Here is a 20,234-nt window from a genome sequence, read left to right on the forward strand (position 1 = left end):
CGCCATACACATTCTTCATCAAATGATACTTTTGATTTTTTTGCATGTAATGCACCAACACAAAAAACTAGACTTTAATTCTCCTTTAACTTATTCTGCACTTAACACTTCGAACATCGAATTAAACTGTCGTCTATATCTTATCTGTAGGCAATGGAATTCAATAAAAAGAATGTAGCTTACTTTTGTCGTAATTTTGTGCTGAATGAAATAAAATAGACATTGCTTTAAGATTTGTTAGGGATTTTTATTTTATATGTTTAAAATAAGTCATAATATAAGTTACAAAAAATGCATACATTTATAAAACTTATTTATCTATACATACTTCCACGCAAAATTAATTTTTAATAAATGATTATTATTTTATTATCCAATTTATGAACTATCTAATTCGTTATCTAATTATGAAAATAATTTCACAGCAAAAAAATCTTCAATGAATTCGTATTTGTGAACTTTTATTTATTGAGAAATGACACTAATTCATTTTGACCTTTTAAAAATAGTTTAGTTAACTCATGAGCAATTTAAAAAATACATATTAATCAAATTTTGAAAAAAAATAAAGCTTTTCTTAGAAGTACAATTTAATTGCGATTAATAACTGAATTGTTGTTCGAGTTCTTAAAAAGGAAAAAAAAATGTTTATGCGTACTCCAGTAAATGAGAAAAAAAAATGTATGAAGTTTTCTTTTTTTTTTTTTTTTTTTTTTTTTTTTTTTTGTATCACTCACTTCGCAAAGATTGTCTATGTTTCTTATTTACATCTTTCACAAAAAAATATTTTATTTTATTGAGTACTAAAAAAAAACATATACATTTGTTTTTACATTATTTTATTTGTTGTAAACATCATTTATAACTTAATATGTACACAAAGTTTTTGTCGTTAAACAGAATTTGTGTGGATTTGATAGCGTACAACTGTTAACTGTAGGCTAGATACTTTTTCTTCACTTTTTTTACCAAATTACTCACAAAAATTTATATAATTTCTCTAGTAAAAAGTATTTTTAAATGAATAGTGATTTGCTAAATTTAGAATGTTTTTGTAGTCAATGTTTATAATTTAATTAATAAAAAATAATAAACGCCTGAAAAAACAAACTGTACATACATTATTAATATGTAAGCTATTAAAGTTTAGTAATATTAGATTAAAATTGAAATAAATTACTGTTGTTAGTGTTCTGTTCAGAAAAAATGCCATTTAAAGCTTGTAAACTTTTATGCCATTGATATGCAGGATGCGCCATGATTCATACAGCATTGTATTTTTTTTAATTAATGAGTTTCAACATATACTTTCGGGAATATTCAGGGTTTGGATTGTGCATTTCAACTTTTCGAAATAATCTCTAAATTCCTATTTTTTATGCACTAAAGTAAATCATTTCCCCCGAAAACATACAAAAACAAATGATCTTACCATAAGTTTTTTCTTTTGTCGAATCTTTTCTTTGCATAGAAAAACTACAGCTGTCTTAAATACAAAACACATTGCATACAGTTCTAAACCTTTCTTAATTTTGCCTAAGAATTCTGAAATATTCAGCCATTCTACGCCAGCGTAGAATAGTAGTTCTCCTGAGCTGAGATCTACATGCTGAAAAGAAGAAAAAAACATTTTCACGTTTCTATATGTTTTATTACTCAAAATATGCAAGCAAATAATCACTTGAACTATAAATTTTAGTTTACAAATAATACATTTCCATTAATGTATCAGTTATATAAAATTCATTTTTTCTTACTTTTTTTTAATTGCTTCCAATTTTTGTTTGTTTAATTCTAAATATTTTAAATAAAAAAAGTAATTCTTTTCCTTCTCTTACTAATTCTTCTTCTCTTTCTAAACTTTTATGCACAGTAAAGAGGAAAATAAGGAAAATTTAAAATGAATTAAAAAAGAGGATAATTTCCTTTTTGTCCAAATTTTATTTTATTTTATAACAGTCGTTGATCGGCCGACCTAATTTCTGGTTTATGACAAATTTTTAACTTCGTAGCCTTGTAATTTTGAACCCAATTCAGAAGATAAGGAAACTCCTAGATTAAGTATTGTGAGAAATTCGCCTTCGTGGATGAACTAAACAGCATTAACTCTTTTGATGGAACTAAGCAGCATTTGCGTGACAGGGAGAGGAAAACCACGAAAACCTTCCCCGTTTAACCGGATGGCGAGGGGACTAACCCATTATCAGTCCATCACTGAGGATATTTTGTGTCATCACTGTGGTCGGTGCGAGTCAAGTGCTGAATTTGTTTCGACCAGCCATCGTTGAGGTGAACCACCTCGAGACAAGCGCTCTATCCCCTACCACCACGGCTCTTTGTCCGAACTAAGATGAAGAGCTTTGAGCTCATCAGTTTCAAACTAAACCTTTACCAATCTAGACAATTTCACACCAAGTCTTTCCAAGTAACACTTCCTAAGTGTTTCTTTTTTGATGAAAATCAATTTTTTTCGCCCACTTGAAAAACGTAATCTGTTTTAACAATTAATTTTTGGAGAGGGTATGCATTTATAGCTAAAATAGAGGCGGATATCGACGTAATCTCCCCATGTTTTTAAAAGAAGTTCAAATTTCGATTGAAAGGAAATACCTTTCGGAGATAAATTCTATTCGAAATCGTTCAAGAGCAATTGAACTTTGTATTGTTTTAGTGCAATTAAACAACATAAGACAACAGAACATAAAAAAAAAACAGACAAAGTAAGTGCTTCACGATGGATTTCTAGAAATGTGTCTGGACAACTAGTTTCTTTCGGTTGCTAATGTATGAACACTAAAATAGAATTTCAAAAATCTGATAAAATAAAACTCTTTTTTAAGAACTTTTAAAAATTTTTTTTTTTACAATAAGTAGCTTATCATACAGAAAGGCCAAACATATAAAAATCCCAATTTTGAACTTTTGGTCATCACTTTAATTGATTTTCCTATTGCATGGCAGAATTTTAATCAGACATACAAGAACAAGAATTTTAATCAGGCATTAAGATGGAACATTTTGGTAATTTGAAAATGTATCGAGTTTTTGATTTCAACAAATTTTTTTAATCAATTAAATAACAATTAATTCTGCTTGTAGTGGTCTGGAGACGATTTAAATTTCTTAGAACATTAGATGCAGTGATGTAGTTTAAATTTGAGTTCTCTAGCTAGTTGGAGTCGAAATTTTTATTGCAAGATTTCATCGCTACAAATAAGAAATTCAGTTAATAACTGTTCTAAGATAGATAACAGATCTATCTGAGGCTTAAATAACTGCAAATAAATTCTTCAATTTACGGAATCAATTATTGATGAATTTTTGAATATGATTGGAAAAATATTTTTTTAAAACTACTTTTTTGGATTTTATATTTTTGTAGGAATACAATTCCAATAATGTAACAGATTTTTTAAAGTAACTATTAGACTTTTTATAATTAAGAATTTTTTTTTCTTCTTGTAATCAGAGCGTCAGAAAAAAAACCATATAAAAGGAGCACCGGTGTTCCATCTGCTTCAAGGGTTAAATCAATCCTATAATTTGTTTTATAATTTATGCGACAGATTTCATTTCTTATCTTGATAATTTTTAAATTTTTTTATACTGTCAGTGAATTTTTTTAAAACTGACAAAGTTAAACATGTTTACAACTTTAGTACAGATCTATTTAAATTTTTTTCCATTTAAGTGTTATTTGGTTTTAAATGTATTTTTACTAAATATAAATTAAAGAGGATATATAATAACAATATCTTAGTAAAAAATTGGTTCCAAAAATAAGATTAAAGTTCAGTCAACTTACTTGCTTAGAAGATTTCAGATGTTGTCGATGTAAGTGATCAAATATTGCACCATACTCTTCGTGAATCCTTTGCATTTCATTTATGTGTTCTGCTACTCGTTCCATACCCTTCAGAGCCTCTGTTGAAAAAACAATAGCAAATATTGAACACACTTTGCCAAATTCTTTAATTTACGGAATCCAGTTTACTTCAATTATTATAAAATATCTCAAAAAATGATTATAACTTGTTGATGGAAACGTCAAGTAAATGCATGAAGATGTTCGAATTATAATTGTGAAGAAGATTGTTTAAATTAATAAAGTTTAGGAAATATTACAATATGAAGTGTTTTATAGGAAGAAAACAAAAGCTTTTTTTTACGATTTTAGGTTATTGCATTTATTTTTTCGTATACACAACTTAATTGTAATAAATATTGAAAGCCAACTGCAAAATAATACTGAAAACTGCTATTACTTAATAAATAGTTCAAGCTTTATAGCTTCTAATTTGAGATATGTTTTTTTTTAATAGTGAAATAGAATATTCCAATCAATGAGTTTGTTCCACGCATTCACGCATATCTGTTTTCCACTGGTGAGATGGCTTAAGATTAACAATTAATAAAAAATCTTGCATTTTGAAAACTTTATCCTCAAAATATCCAGCATCTTTCTGAGTTTAGAATCGGGTATAAGTCTTTGTAACATTAATACTTGAATAAATACCTGCAAGGTGTTGGTGCTCCTCCGATATAGGATCAGTGAGGTGCTTGAGCTGTTGCAGAAGCAATGGGTATTTGAGTATCCGCTGTATTGGCTTGATGAGGTAGGACTCCAATGAGAAGGAATGCTGGCCTCGAGGATTGCGGGACTGTAAGAATTCCACGAGAGCCGCGTTCCCCTCGCCTGAACACATACACAAGATTGTCAGTATAACATAACATGGCATTCACATTTCAATTACAAAACTTGCTTGATTTACAGCTAATTTTGAGATGATATTGGAAAATTTTTCACGCGTTAGAAGTTCCGAGTTTCTTAAAAGGAGTTTTAGTGCTACAGTCGAACCTCGATTTCACGAATATTTCGATATCTCGAAGAAAAAAAAAATTCCATTCAAATTTCCGATACACTAAATTTTAACTTGATTTCACGAATTTTTTTTTCTAATCCCTCGATAACTTGAATTTTTTTCCCATTAATAGTGTAGATTTATTTTTCTGAAATTAAAAAAATATTCCAAAAATATTTTTTTTTTTTAAGAATGGCTGACAAGGCATGGAATGATGTGTCTTCCTCTACGATAATGAATGACTTCAAGAAGTCTGGATTCATTAAAGATCACAAAAGTAGTCAAACAATCAATCAATTCTGCTGAAAACTACACTGAAAATGATTGGAACAGATTGACCAGACTCATGAAGCTTGATGACATGGAATTTCATGACTTTGTAAACGTAGATGATGCAGTAACAGTGTGTGGTCAGTGGGATGACAATGATATTATCGCTCAAACGAAAGCTTCTTGTGAACTATCAGAGGAAGAGGATAAGGAAATCGAAGATTTACAGCCCAATGTTACTAACAAACAAGCACTTTCTGCAGTGGACACTGTAAGGAGATTTATTGAGAGGCAGCCGAATATGTCAGAAGAGACATTTAAAGCTATAGTCCACTTAGAAAGTGTTATAGACAAACCTTCTTACACATCTCTGAAGCAAACAGCAATTGAATATTTCTTTAAATGAAAGTGTAAAAAGTGTTTTTAGAATAAATATGGAATAGTAAATAAGGTATGTAAAGAGCATTTCTCTTTATTCTACCATCGATAATAAGCGATTTTGGATAATTCGAATTTTCGATATTTCGAACTTCTTCGAGATATCGAGGTTTGACTGTATAATTTTTTAATAATTTTTAATAATAATTTTCGATAATTGAATCAGTCCGAAGACAAACTATCTTCAAAGAAAATTCACTATAGACGACTTGTTTTCGAACTCGTCGATTCCAGTGTTGTAGTGGCAATTTTTCATCAGAGGAATGCTCAGTATTTAAAAATTTTATGAACATTTTTCTTTAAATAATATGTTGAAGTATTATAATTTTTTTTTCGTTTCTACCTGCAGTTGGTTTAAAATTCTCTAAATAATAACCACTTTAAAGTCAGGTTTTTCGCAAGTAATTAAAATTCATTACGCAATTTAATGCTGAATAAAAAATAGCAGATATAAAGGCTTGTTAAATGGTTGCATTAAATTTTTACCTTTATCAGGAACGGTATGGTGTGATTGCGATTCTCATTGTCGTTATTTTTTGTCGTACTTGATGTATTTTCATATAAAATATTTCATTTTATTTGATTCTTTATTTTTTGAGTTGCACGCTAAAATGTTTGCTTCTTAACTTTAGGACATGAGTGAGGACTAAAATGAATGTACGTATCTCAAATTTTCATGTGTTCAGAAAAATTGAACTATGATTGTAGGTAATACGCTTAAACTTTGAAATATACTTTTAGCTGAATTTAAGTTGTAAATTTTCTTTTTAATTTCGAAGAAAAATAAATATTATGAGCTGGTCAACACATTTAAAGGCGTTTTGAGAACATTTTTCATTTTGTTTAGAAATACAATTAGATAATAGCCGCATAACTGCATTTTTCACTCAAACTGGCTCAGTCAGTTTTTTTAAAACTTAGCAAACTAAGATGATAATGTTGTATCAATAAAGTGATTTACCTGGATGAAGCACTTTCTGAGCCTTTGAGTGACTGGCACAAAACGAACTATACAACTTGAACTGATCTGCATAGTACAGAAAAGAATTTCCCAATGCAAACAAGACATTCTAGAAAACAGAAATGATTTAACGAAGCAAGTTATTTTCAATGAAAGTGTTTACAAATATTATAACAATGCATTTGAAGAAACTTTATTACCATGTTATAGTAATACTAAAATTTAAAAATCTGACTTTAATGATTCTATAAGGGCTGCCCAAATGAAAATTGACTGCACTTGATAGTATCAGAAATGCAACAGCAATAGCAATGTTACACTTCAGAGATATAAAATAATATAAGAGACAACAAATTGCTTATAACTGATTAGCTAGTTCGCATGAGAGCATTTAAAGTGAATGTGAAGTGAGTGAAAAATTATGCCTAGAAAAGTAATAAAATTTTTAAGGGCAGAAAAAGAGCATAATGTCTAAAAAAATGACTGTGGACAAATGACATAAAAGTTTACTAGAAGGTCTTACATCAATAAGTGATCTGTCTAAATCCAGGGACAGCGAACACCCGTGATCTCCAATAAAGCCATTTCTTGCTCATATTTTGATTAGAGGCAATCGAAGAGTTACAACTCGTTAAATTTGTCTAGCATTTTGTCTAAGTGAAAGAACAGAACATCTAAAGATTTTACTACTCCTAGTTGTTCTGTTCTAGTCACACCCGCCATCTTAGCACAACTTCACATTCACTTCAATTTGTTTCTTGCAAACTAGTGAATCAGATACACTTCTCTTGCCATTCATTATAACCCCGAATGGTGGAGTTACTGTATTTCTGACGCTATTGCACGTGGCATAGTTTTCGGTGGAAAAATATTATATCTTTGCAAAGTCTTACTCCTAAAAAAATGGGACACTGAATGGTATTGACACTCCACCGAACGCTCTGAAGCATTGTGTTAGAAGGTTCGGTTCTTCTCGCAACAAAGTGAAGTTTCAAAACAATTATTTAAAATATCAGAAGAATAGAAGGATCCATTATTTTGTTAAAAGTGTTCTTTGACATTGGGAAAAATTATCAGAATTAATTACAAATGGTCAGCAACTAAGTTTAAGTATGATGCCTTGTTCTGAAAATAGAAATCCTTCTTGTACACAAAGCAAAAGTCCCAAAGCATGTTGGGATAAAAATTTTTTTTTCATACTACACTAAAGCTCTAAGGGCAACACCGAGGCGGAATAGTTTATTCACATAAATGGTTTCAACTGGTCATGGAATATCTATCGACTAATGTATAAATTTGATTAAAATTGTTAGATATTTTATCATGAAGAGCATCTGAACTGAATTAAGTGTACGCAGTTTTGAAGCAAAATCTTTAGTAAAGACGGTGAGATAGAAAGGCACAAATTATTCCCAGACTCAATAATTTACCTTGAATTGGGAAGGAAGCTCGAATTTAGCAAAGTCCGGTTCAGCGGATATCGCTTCTTCTAAGCTCTGAAGGAAAACTCTTTGAAACTGTACAATCTCTTGTATATTGCCGAAAAGTGCGTTGATTTCAGCGTTTGACAGGAACGTTTCTTTCTTCATTGGCTCAAGGTAGTGCTCTAGCAAACTGTTCAGGTGCTGAAACAGGAGAAAAGAAGTAAGTGTTTCTAAGAAACTAACTGCAGCTTGACCAAACATTGCGAAAGAAACAAGGTCTTTCTTCAGAGTACGTTTTCAAAGTAATTTTTTTATACAAACGTAATCCGAATCAATATTAATAACTGAAGCACTGTATATATATATATATATATATGAATNTATATATAATGCAATATAGAATGAACATGGGGAAAATATAGATCATCAATTTGGATCTGTATTGTTCTTCTCTACATGGTGAGCTAAGGACATGCACTCAACTTTAAAAAATGATTATTTCAGAAATATTTAGTTGCCTGATTAAAGCTAAAAATACACACAACTTTTTTTAATAATTATTGTGTGGTATATTTTGTTATTAGTAGTACGTTTATTGTAATTTTCATCTCTTGTAACTAATCCAGAAAATTTTTCTATTAAACCAGGGCTTTCTTCTAATGAGCATTGGGTTAGTTTATATTCTGTAAAAAAATTCCGAATCAAATTACGGTAAAAGTACCAGCCCCAGGGTGCCAGCACTTTTTCCCGTAATTTGATCCGAAACTTTTCACAGTGTAGTTTTAAAATCATAAGATCCGAAATCGGTTGTGCAGCAACAAAAGTAAATGGTATTTGAAATACTTAGGTAAGCTGTTCAAAAAGTGCTTATAGACTAAGTTTGAGGATCGAAAAACTGTAAAAAGAAGAAAATATTTCTAAGGCTTTTTCTTAATTAAAAATTTAAATTATTTTGTAATTTTATATTTAGATAATATATTATATTTGGATAGTATATTATATTTAGGTTTTTCAGCAGGCTTCCAATTTCTGGAAACGGTTTGAAAATAAAAAAAAAAATATTCAAAGATTGAAAGGAACATCTAGAAAATAGAGTAGAGATATCTGTATCTCAATGGTGTTTTCATTTTTTTATGGAGTTATTTTCGATTTTTGATAGTTTAAAATAATAATATCCAAATGAATAGCTTGCATTCTAAGTAAACTTTGAGCATCATTTTGGAAGTGCGGGCCAATTGTATTTTCAATTTATGGATTCTTGTTGGTTGCTAAATTTATAATTAACTATTTGTATGCCATGTGTCAATGGCTAAGTGCAAGAGATTTAATTTTTATTGTAGTTGAAAGATTTAATAATTTTTAAAAAATGGTCCCTATTGTGTTTCATAACACTTCAAATTTAGACAATTTTATCTTTATTGTAATAGATATATTTAATCATTTTAATAAAGGTCTTCATTGTATTTCATATTATATTTCCAATTTAGACAAAAATGTGATGCCTTTAAAATAGATGGCATTAATTAATAAATAGTAATGGATAAAACGTTGATTCGTCAATATCAAATACATTTGTATACAATATGTAAAATTGTATAATATTGCTTATTAAGTTAATTTAGTAAAGACAATTTATTAGTATATATAGGTTTAAATAAATCATTCACATATACAGAAAGATAAAGGAAGTATAAATGGACTCTATATCAGAAATACAATAGAACCCTGCTAATCTGAACTAATTGTTATTACTGCCTGTTCGGATTACCGAAATTATGGATTATATGAATAAAAAAAAGCTCATTTTAACCATATATTAGTATAAAAAAACATACGTTGGAAATTATAAGCATAGAGTTTCCACACAATTGCAATTTTTACTCACCATTTGTTTTATGAGATCATGCAGTCATTTCTTTTGAGATTGAGTATGTAAATCTTGTTATCAATCAATTGCTTTTCTCAATATATCGCAATCTCTATTCATGTGATTTTGATGCTATAACTTATATTCAAAACTGAATAATCCTAAATTCGTGTGATTCGTGGTGTTTTTTTAAAAACTTTTCTTTGAATCTTTTAATTTTTAAAGTTATATCATTACGCAAGATTGTACACAAGTAATCACGTTTTCAATATTATAGTATTATTCATGGTATTCATTCTCATGGCATGAAAATTCAAAATAACAAGTGCAGATACTGAGATATATAAATCTCACATTAAGATATTTACATATCTATTATGATAAATATAGATATTTAATATCCATATTTATCATATTTTGAATTATATAAATCTCTTATTTGAAAGATACACTGCAAATTTTTTGGAGTTTATTGAACGATAGTATCGCTTAAATTTCCTACAGCCTTAAAAAAGCGTTAGATTGAGCTATTTTATCGGACTTTTTAAAATATACGATACTGTTATTCAACTCATACTACAGGCACATATTTTAACTTAATATCAATTTACACCGTATTAGATTCAACATTGAGCAGATTTTTCTCAGAGTGTAGATAGTTTCGTCATCCATATCGCAACGCATAACCACGTGATTGATTTGGATTAATTGGTTTTTTGAATTGAATGTTGAAAATGTTGAATGTGACTTTTGGATCAAATGTTGTTCAAATTAGCTGAGTTCTATTCTACAGAAATTTTTGAAATAAAATTATGACTGAAACTTAAATAGAAACATAGATAAATTTAGTACTTTATTAAGGTTGCTATAAATTTTTACCATATTCCGGTTCAAGGGTTGTAATACTGCACTGAGTAAAAAATTATGGTCAAAAATACTAGACGTGGATGGTTGTTTCTAGAATGGCTTGAAAATTTCTTTGAATGGTAAAATTTACCATGTTTCTGGCGCTATGGGAACATCTCATTACCGAATTCTCATTTACCGAAGCGCTTTGAAAATGATTTTGGTAAAATTAACAAAAAATATGGTTTTATAGTATAGAATAAAACTTAGTTATTTTACCGTGATAGCTTAGAGCATGGCATAAACACCATTTATTCGGTTAAATTTGCTTTTTTGTATTTTTCACTAATTGTGTGGTAACAAGAACTATAACTTTGAAAACCAGAGCTTCCTGTCAACCGTTTACATATGTATGGAAAAATTACTGTATGAATGATCTAAATACCGTATATTTTGGTTTTAATAACCAGAATTATGTTTCTTTTTTGTATCAGAAATGTCACTATCACACAGTGCGGCAAGTTTTCAAGAATTTTGTTCTCAGTGTATGGTTCATTGTTGAAACGATTTTTTTAGAGCTTTTGTCACCATATTGCAATGTATATTCACACAATTAGAGCGAAGTAACTAGATTTTTGGATTGAAGGGTGTTCAGATTAGCTGGATTCTACTGTACAAGGGTTTCCAAGACGAACCTATGGGGATTATTCATTCCGACAAGAAATAGGAAATGCGAGTTACTTTAGTCATGGCGATATTTATGAAAGAAACCTATACTGAACAAAACAAACAGACAAAGAAATAGGTTGGGGGAAAGCATATTATATTCAAGTGCACAAGACATACATACATAAGTAAAGAAAACGTGAAGAAAGAGTTTTTTTTAAAAAAAGCAAGCAACTATGAAAAAGAAAAGAAATACATAGTCCTGATTTTATATTGATGGTGCAGAAGGATGGTATATATACTGAAGTAAGTATAGAAAGGGATTATGGTCATCATGCGACAATATGTGGAGCGGTAGAAGAACGGGATTATTTCAATGAAAGGTCTGAATTACCTTTTTCAATGCTTCCACATACCAATCGACCAGGTCACTCATGTGCTGCACCAACAACATAAAGGACTAGGAGTCAGAAATAGCAGGGAAACAACACTTCCAAAAATGGGGCTTTTCTAAGGGAGTTCAAAACAGTCAAGTATATAAACTTTTAAGAAAATTAGATAGACATATGAGACCATGTGATGTTGTTTTTTCCCCTTTCCTGCTCTTGGATGGGCTGCATTTTGTGTTAGTGTTTTCTGTTGGGAGCAGAAATAAATGGTAACCAACACATGCAGGTATTCCGTGTATTTTAGCTCAAGAGCTTGGAATGCATGCGTGCGAAGTGGGAATTGAGTGCTTAAAGAAAATATATTCGTTTGTGGAAACAAATGAATCGGCAGATTAAAGAAAGGAACACGTCAAATATGGTGTTTTTTTTTTAAATTTTTTATTTATTTTATCATTTTATGGAAATAAACTTTTCTAATTTACTTGCTTATTATTTGAGTTGTTGAGTGCCAAAAACCTACTTTTGAGTTGAAACAATCAGCCTTTGATGATAAGTCCTGCAAATTTTGAGTCATTTAATAAATTAAATTTTTATTATTTTAATTTTTTATTATTTTAATTTTTTATTATTTTAAAAAATTGCATTTTATTAAAAATCTTTATTATTGATTTCACGATCAGCTTAGCACTGAACGATTCTAAAAATGTGGCAGTCTATGAGTGTAATCTATGAGTAGTATGCGAATCTAATCAGTCATCGCTGGGATTTCAACCACCGAAGCAACAGCTTCGCTGAGCCATGCAATTTTAGAATTCAAGCAAGTTGTTCAAAAATGAAAAAAATTATTCCATGCAATAATTCAATTTAGATTCTGATTTGTGATAGATTCTGATTAGATTAGATTCTTGTGTTGATTAGATTCTGATTAGATTTATATTATTGGCCAAATGAAATAAATTTCCGTATTTTATGTAAGCTACACATAATTGAATACATATCAAAATGCGAGTCAATACGGTAACTAATTTCTAGAGGAAAAAAAAAGAATTTCTAGATGTTTGTTCCATTCTTTAAACAGGTGATTCAAATGTAAATTGATAATTGCGTTTGCGTGCAGCAATAAAACATATAAAAAGTTTATACATAAACAAACTTGAATTTTTTTCGACGAAATTTGAGTAGTTGTAAAGTTTTAATTCGTAATTTGATAATGTATCAATCTAAATCAAATTTAATCTTTGAATGAGTTAAGAAACTGTCAAACAATAAAATGATTGTCATTAATAAAAAAAATTGCAAATTGGAAATTTTTGATCATGTAACACTAACATTCTTAATTCTAGATCTCCTGAAATTTCTGATTGCACCCAAATTCCGACTGAAATGAATATTTTCTTTTTTAAAGTTAGATTTAGTTTTGTTCCACACAAATTCTTCTTGTATTTACAAATTTAAAAAAAATTGCTTCACAACTGTTCATCAGTATAGGTCTTTTAGTAAAAACGATACGATTTTTATATACACGTATTAGCATTGAAGTCATAGTCGAAAAATCAATGGTTAATTTAATACTGTATAAGGCCTTTCAATATTCTATTACGGTAAAACGATGACTCAATCAATGCAATTTGGTTTTATAAAACGTTTTCTCTGTTAAAAATGTAAAAAAGTATATACGTATTTAAAACGAAGTCTTATTTTGACACTTAAAAAATAATTAAAATCATGCATAATGGTGCGAACACATATGTGAAAGCATAGTCATTAAATTTGGTGTTTAATAACTTAGTTCTGTTTTAGTAAGGGTGTTTTAGAGGGATTTAAAAAAATAAATAATCTTATAATGTATGGATTGTATACCTTTACGTAAGTTCTTTCTGTATCTATAAGTTCCATAATCACTTTCCTTAGTTTCTCACCGTCGGATAGTTGTCTTGAAGGCATATAGGGTATGCTTGCAGAACCACTGCTCGCTGTGCTAGCACCACCGAGACTAGAGCTTCTCCTTTCCAAAGGAGCCCGGCAATATTCTGTGACTGTATCTGCAGTCTGAAATTTAGAAGACATTTCTGTGAAACTTAATCTACGGTTCTTACAGTATAATGAAGAAATTTGGTGAAATAAACAAAAAAATGCTTAACAGCTAATAAATATTCTATGCTTGCGAAGAAAAACAACGGGAACTATTTATGTTTTCACACTTCTTAAGATGCACCAGGTTTTGTTTTTATTTTCTTAATTTATTATTTTTCTATTATAATCGTCGTTGAACAGCTGATCCAATTGAGGGTTTATGGCTACCGATGTTTAACTCCGCAGCCTTGTAGTTTTGAACCCGATCCAGAAGACAAGAGATTTCCTGGATGAAGTATTGAGTAAAATTTGTCTTCGTGGAGAACCTTTTAATGAAACTAACCTGATTTTGCTTTACATGGAGAGGAGAGCTACGAAAACCTCTAGCGGTTAGTCTGACTGTGAGGGGACTCTTATCCGTCATCCGTCTGCGACGAAGGATATTTTTACGTCAGTATTGTGGTTCATCTGGACCACCTGTCAGAATTTGCATCGACCAGCCATCACTGGGATTCGAACCCGGTTCAACTTATTGGAAGGCAAGCACTCTATCCCCTGAGCCACCACGGCTCCTACACCAGGGTTGGAAATAAGCGGGCATTGTCGTTATTTGCACAAAATTTAAATTCAACAATTTGAAAAATTACACCCAGTTGTTATTTTTGGAGCCTAACTTCCAAAATACCTTTGCTCCGCGATTCGACTTGTTGTTGTCGTTGGCCATTTAGGGAAGAGGTGATATTGCTCTTGTTTTCCAGTGGCGCCATCTATAGCCAATAATTCGACTTCTGCCACACAAATACGTCGCAACCGTTTATAGAGCTGACCCACTCATACATCCATTCATTCATCCACAGATCGTAATTTTGACCTGTGCCAGAGAACGATCAATCTCCAATTCAGTACTCCCAAACGTATAATTTGTTATGTGAACATGGAAAACTTTGTGACCCGACAGATTTAACTTGCAATAGTCACCATTTACTACACGGGGAGTCTTTGGCCGGTGGAATCGAACTCACGACCACTTGGACATAGGTCCAACGATCTACCAACCAGGCTATACCAGCCCTTAAAAAATAAAAACTTTTTTTTTAATATAAAATTATTTTGAAAATCATTATATCATTGATACAAAACGTTATAAGGTAACTTAATTTTTACAATCGTTTTTCATGAGAAGATGCAATATATCTTTTATTTAATCTTAAGCTAATACACATTTTTGTATAAATTGAGATAAAAACGGGAATCAATGATTTTCAATATGATTTCACTTAAATTTTATTCCGAATCGTCTTATTCTGAAAGTTTGCAGTATATAAAATTATAGAGCCATGAAATTCATAGTTGAATCTCTATGTTTGAAATATATCTTTCAAAAAACTAACTTGAAAAAACCATTCTCCCATTTTACCAAACCATTGCCGTTTGAAAAATTATCATACATTCTTTTCAAACTATATGACTTAAAAATATAATTATTAGTTATAATTTTATAATCATTTATCTACCTTCTTTAAAAGTAAATTTTTCTATTCTTAAAGGGAAATACCAATGTAAAACTTTCAAAAAATTTGTTACATTTTATTTCATTCAATACACACATGGAAAGACTTTCCTAAAAATTTTCGCCAAAATTCATATAAATAAAAATGAATATAGTACAACTGTGTAGCTTTCGCGCGCTTTAAATAACGTTTTTTCAAAACAACAAACTTCCCTCTCATATTTAGTAAATCCTTAAATTTTAACTATATTCACTTGTAAATTTAGCAGCATGAATTTAATTGATATATTTTCTATTGTACAATATTGTATCGCAGCAGAACATTTTTATGTAGATTTTGGAAAATTAAATGTTAAATCCTGAATAATGAATAACTTTAAATTTAATATGCCAAGTATTTCATTATAAAAATTGGATATGGTTTTAAAAATTTTTTTTCGGTATGAGAGTATAGTGCAATGGTTAGTGCGTCTTCTTAATCATTTTTTAAAATTCGTTTCCAGGCGATAATTGAGTTCTCGTTCACTCTTACTTTTATGTTCTATTTTCAAATCAGGTCCGTTATTCTATAACTTGAATTGCATAAATTTTGATAAAATTCGTATCTTCAAACTAGTTAAAATCGTAATTAAATTAAATTGACAAAATTTTCACTTGGTCAGCGTTTTACAGGAAATGATCTCACCAAAAACAAACTTTTTTTTCTCTTTTTACAGTACTTATTCTATTTTATCGACGCATTTTAACTCTTATCACACATATAGAAGAATTTAAAGATAAATATATATGCTATTATTTGATATGGGTTTCATAGCAACATTTAGAAGAATAGTTCTTTTATTTTTTCAGAAAAAATCACAATAGTGTTTCCCCTTAAGAGATTCATCAAAGATTCATCACTGTTACCTTTCTGCATGAATCTTCAATTACCTTCAAGATGCTATCAATTTGATCTACAGAGAGCGCTGAGGTATCGGCATTAGGAACAGGAGAAGGGGTCGGTCGACCAGAAGTTTCAGGAGATCTCTCAATAGAACCTTTTACAAGAAAAAAATCTAATGTTAATAAAAATCTTTTGTTAAATATGAAATTTATATTAATAGTAATGCAAAAAAAAGGCATTTTTCCCCTTAACACAGGTATGAAGCATCACTGAATATAATAACTTAAGTAAATTTTCTACGAAAATTAATACCAATAGTTTCCTATTTATTTTCTTACGCAAGTTTATTTATAATGTGCCCAAAGATTGATAAAATCAGCACAAAAATTAAATGCATTATTTCTAAAGAATTTCCTAAATATTTAGTAATAATTTTTAAAATGAATTCTAAACTTGCGTACAAAGTGTTTAACTGCATTAAAAAAAGTGTAGTATGAAAAGTAAACGTATAAAACAAAATAATTTTGTTTAACGTTTGATTTAGGCTCGTTTAAAAGTGAGTAATTTTAAAAAAAGCACAAATTTACTTCGTCGTTAACCCTTTGATGTAGATGGAGCACTGATGTTCCTTTCACATATTTTTTCTGATGCTCTAATTACAAGCAAAAATACATTTTAGTATTTTAAGCATCAGCAAAGCCACAACATCCTCTCTGCATGATTTTCTAGCGGATTTGCCAAGTAATGCTTTTTATTGCTACGACTGACAATTTTTTAACATTACAAATTACTTATCCTAATATATTTAATTAGATATCTCTTTTACTAAATAATTATTAAATATAAACCAATATTCAATATTTACATTTACTTCGATTCACTTCAAACTGAACTTTTAATAGTTTGTCAAAAGAAATGAAAAGTATGATTTATATTTAGCTTGAATTGCCATTCATATCATAATCAATCATTGTAAGAATAAAAAATAAAAATTTAGCAATATGATTCAATATTTAGTTCTAAAACCAACGTAGAAAAAAAATCTAGTGATAAAGTTTTAATCTGTAGGAGAGAAAAATTTACCTCAAAAGCATTTACTCAAATATCATGCCAGCAAATATAGCCCATAAATTATCTTTCTACATTAAACTATTTTTCTACATCAAAAAATCGCAAGTGGTGGCGATGCCAGGTCCGGTGAGGTGTCACTCTCAAATAACAAAAAAAAAAAAAAAAATTAAATAAATAAATAAATAAATAAAAATAAATTGTGATCGCTTTATTACGATCACTAGTTACCCATTGGTCAAATGCTTTTTTTCTTTTCTGGATTGACTCCGATAAACGCCACAACATTTCAAATCATGGGTCGCAGAAACTCACCGGTCGTCATAGCAACGCATGCAATGACGACGCATGCGCACTGTTTACTATTACTCTTGAACAGAGTTGAAAAGTATGATGACGTCTAAATAAGGTGCACACGCCATCAAACCCAAAACAACACCCATTTTACCAATGGGTAAAAAAAAAAAAAGAAAGAAAAAGAGAGCGATATTGCATGGTGCCAGATATAGATCCTCACATTTATAATGAATTTTTTTTAAATAAAAAAACTCAATAAAGAGCGATGAAATACGTTCCCCATTTGGATTGTTATAAGTCTCTTCAACGAGTAAAATTACTTCTCACTAATTTCGTCGTATTGAGTCACACAATCTCTATTCCTTAAGGTTAATTTTTTTCATGTATCGATCATTATTTTTTCAAGTCCAGACTTCTAGTTGCATATTTCGCTATGATTAGCATATTAACAAAATGTTCTTACATAAAGTTACAATAATTGTATATTTTGAAAACAAAATGTTCTGTGATACTTTAGCTTTTTTCGAAAAATACTTTCACTTAAGGATAAAAAACAATGAGGAAATATAAGCAATTACAGAAGCTGACATGTGAAGCCTGCTAGTAATATTAAAAATCAGCACTTGTTTAGTATTTATTTATCGTCACCCTTAAGATCTTTGTGGAAAGCAAAAAAGTTTAAATCAAATTTAAAAACTCATAAAAATAATTATCGAATATTTATTAATGAGATATTAAATTGAGAGGAGACTTTCCGTAGTTTTTAATTTTTACTTAAAATTTGGATGGGCCAAGAAAATGGGAAAATTAAAGAATACAAAACATAACGAAGAGATACAACGAAAATGGCCGGAACTAACACATTCTGATTACTACGCCAAGATTGTTTTTCTTTTTACTTACACCAATCAGCGTTTTTAAAGTTTTTTAAAATATACATTTGAAAGTTTTTCTTGTTCTTTCTTATTAAATTCTTCATAATTACTACTATTCTTATCGAGAGAATTTATATTTGTTGCCTCTTCTAACAAAATTGTAAACAATATCTATGCGAAATAGTCAATAATGGTGGAACATTACCCTATCTTCGTATATCCCTTAAAGATTCATTTTTAAAGCAGTTTTAAGCCTCGTTATTAGGCTCCGTATAGCGTCATTCGTTATAACTAAGTATAATAGATATTTGGGAATTAAAATAGATCAACATTCCTGAGGGTCATTTTTTCCCCAGTGTTTTTACAAATTTAACAAGAGGGTGTTCTATATTTGTAAGGAAAAAAATCGATGTTTCAAAAATACTAATACTAGTAATAGTGATCATCAACTCACTTGACTGTTGAGATTTGAGCAAATTTCCACCTTCTTTGCACCACATGGGTGAGGGGACAATGAGTTTTCCTATCATGTCCTCTGAGATGACCGAGTCGCCAGGCGGAGGAGGGCAGACAAGTGACTCGATGTAGTCATCAGTCGTAGTTCTCATGGCACTTGCTAGATCAGGAGGTTCTGTTCTCGAAGATCGCATCATCATACATAAAGACTGCTCTTCTTGCAATACACTTTCGATGTACATCATGTCCAAGTCACTAACTATGGCACCATTTATCACCATTATCTCGTCGCCTTTCATCAGACCTATAGGATAATAATTTTTGCATCACTATTGAAACTGACTAATGAAAAAATAAAGAATGAAATCAAATCATTCCATATGATGTGAGCTTTTTTATGTTTGATAATGTTTGAAATATTGAAGCAGATGTTTTTAGAACGTCTGCCTCCCTTCTATTAACACACTAGTATTGATTATTTTATTCCCTTCTTTGACCTGATTGTTCTCCAGACTAATTCTTCAGAGTTTGATAACGTATTTGCATTTTTTTCCTCACGCTTAAGAATTAATTTGCAATCCAAACCTGCCAAATTTTTGACTTCGTTTTCTATTAAAGATATGCATCGAGGACTGCCATTACATAATACATTTATTACATAATAAATTTATTATATAATAAATTAATTACATTCAGAATAACCGCATATAATGTATTGTTGTGACTAAAAGCAGTAATTGTAATCCGAAAATAATATGAAATCTTCCTTTTTGTTTAAAAGGAAATTTCAACGCAATAAAAGAATGTCAACTGCTTTTATTAATGTATTGTTGTGATTAAAAGCAGTAATTGTAGTTCGAAATTAATGCGAAAATTTTCCTCTTGTTTAAAATGAAATTTCAACGCAATAAAAGAATGTCAACTGCTTTTAATGTATTGTTGTGACTGAAAGCAGTAATTCCTTTCCATAATTAATATGAAATCTTTTTCTTTTTTTTTTGTTTAAAATGAAATTTCAAAACAATAAAGGAATGTTAACTGCTTTTATTAATGTATTGTTGTGACTAAAAACAGTAATTGTAGTCCGAAATTAATATTAAATTTTCCTTTTTGTTTAAAAAGAAATTTCAACGCAATAAAAGAATGTCAACTGCTTTTATTAATGTATTGTTGTGACTAAAAGCAGTAATTCTTTTCCGAAATTAATATGAATCTTTCTTTTTGTTTAAAATGAAATTTCAACGTAATAAAAGAATGTCATATGCTTTTATTAATGTATTGTTGTAACTAAAAGCAGTAATTCTTTTCCGAAATTAATACGGCCTTTTTCTTTTTGTTTAAAAGGAAAT

At 29.7% G+C, this 20,234-nt stretch overlaps 1 protein-coding gene across 12 annotated transcripts in view; it reads right to left on the reverse strand.

Moving 5' to 3' along the window:
* LOC107456951 (protein still life, isoform SIF type 1) overlaps window positions 1–20,234 on the reverse strand; it is a 150,341-nt gene that overhangs the window by 5,885 nt on the left and 124,222 nt on the right. For 8 of the 12 annotated variants that reach the window (XM_071180820.1, XM_016074968.3, XM_016074983.3 and 5 more), the window contains 8 exons: window positions 18,884–19,189; window positions 16,213–16,343; window positions 13,584–13,772; window positions 7,962–8,156; window positions 6,532–6,640; window positions 4,517–4,696; window positions 3,806–3,924; window positions 1,433–1,609 (listed from right to left, as the gene is read on the reverse strand). In XM_071180820.1, the coding sequence (XP_071036921.1) occupies window positions 1,433–1,609; window positions 3,806–3,924; window positions 4,517–4,696; window positions 6,532–6,640; window positions 7,962–8,156; window positions 13,584–13,772; window positions 16,213–16,343; window positions 18,884–19,189 (1,406 nt within the window). The remainder of the gene's footprint in view (window positions 1–1,432; window positions 1,610–3,805; window positions 3,925–4,516; window positions 4,697–6,531; window positions 6,641–7,961; window positions 8,157–13,583; window positions 13,773–16,212; window positions 16,344–18,883; window positions 19,190–20,234) is intronic. The other 4 variants (XM_071180822.1, XM_071180817.1, XM_071180816.1 and 1 more) reach the window with 1 other exon arrangement.

The sequence above is a fragment of the Parasteatoda tepidariorum genome, chromosome 5, assembly GCF_043381705.1.
Source record: "Parasteatoda tepidariorum isolate YZ-2023 chromosome 5, CAS_Ptep_4.0, whole genome shotgun sequence".
NCBI lineage: Eukaryota > Metazoa > Arthropoda > Arachnida > Araneae > Theridiidae > Parasteatoda > Parasteatoda tepidariorum.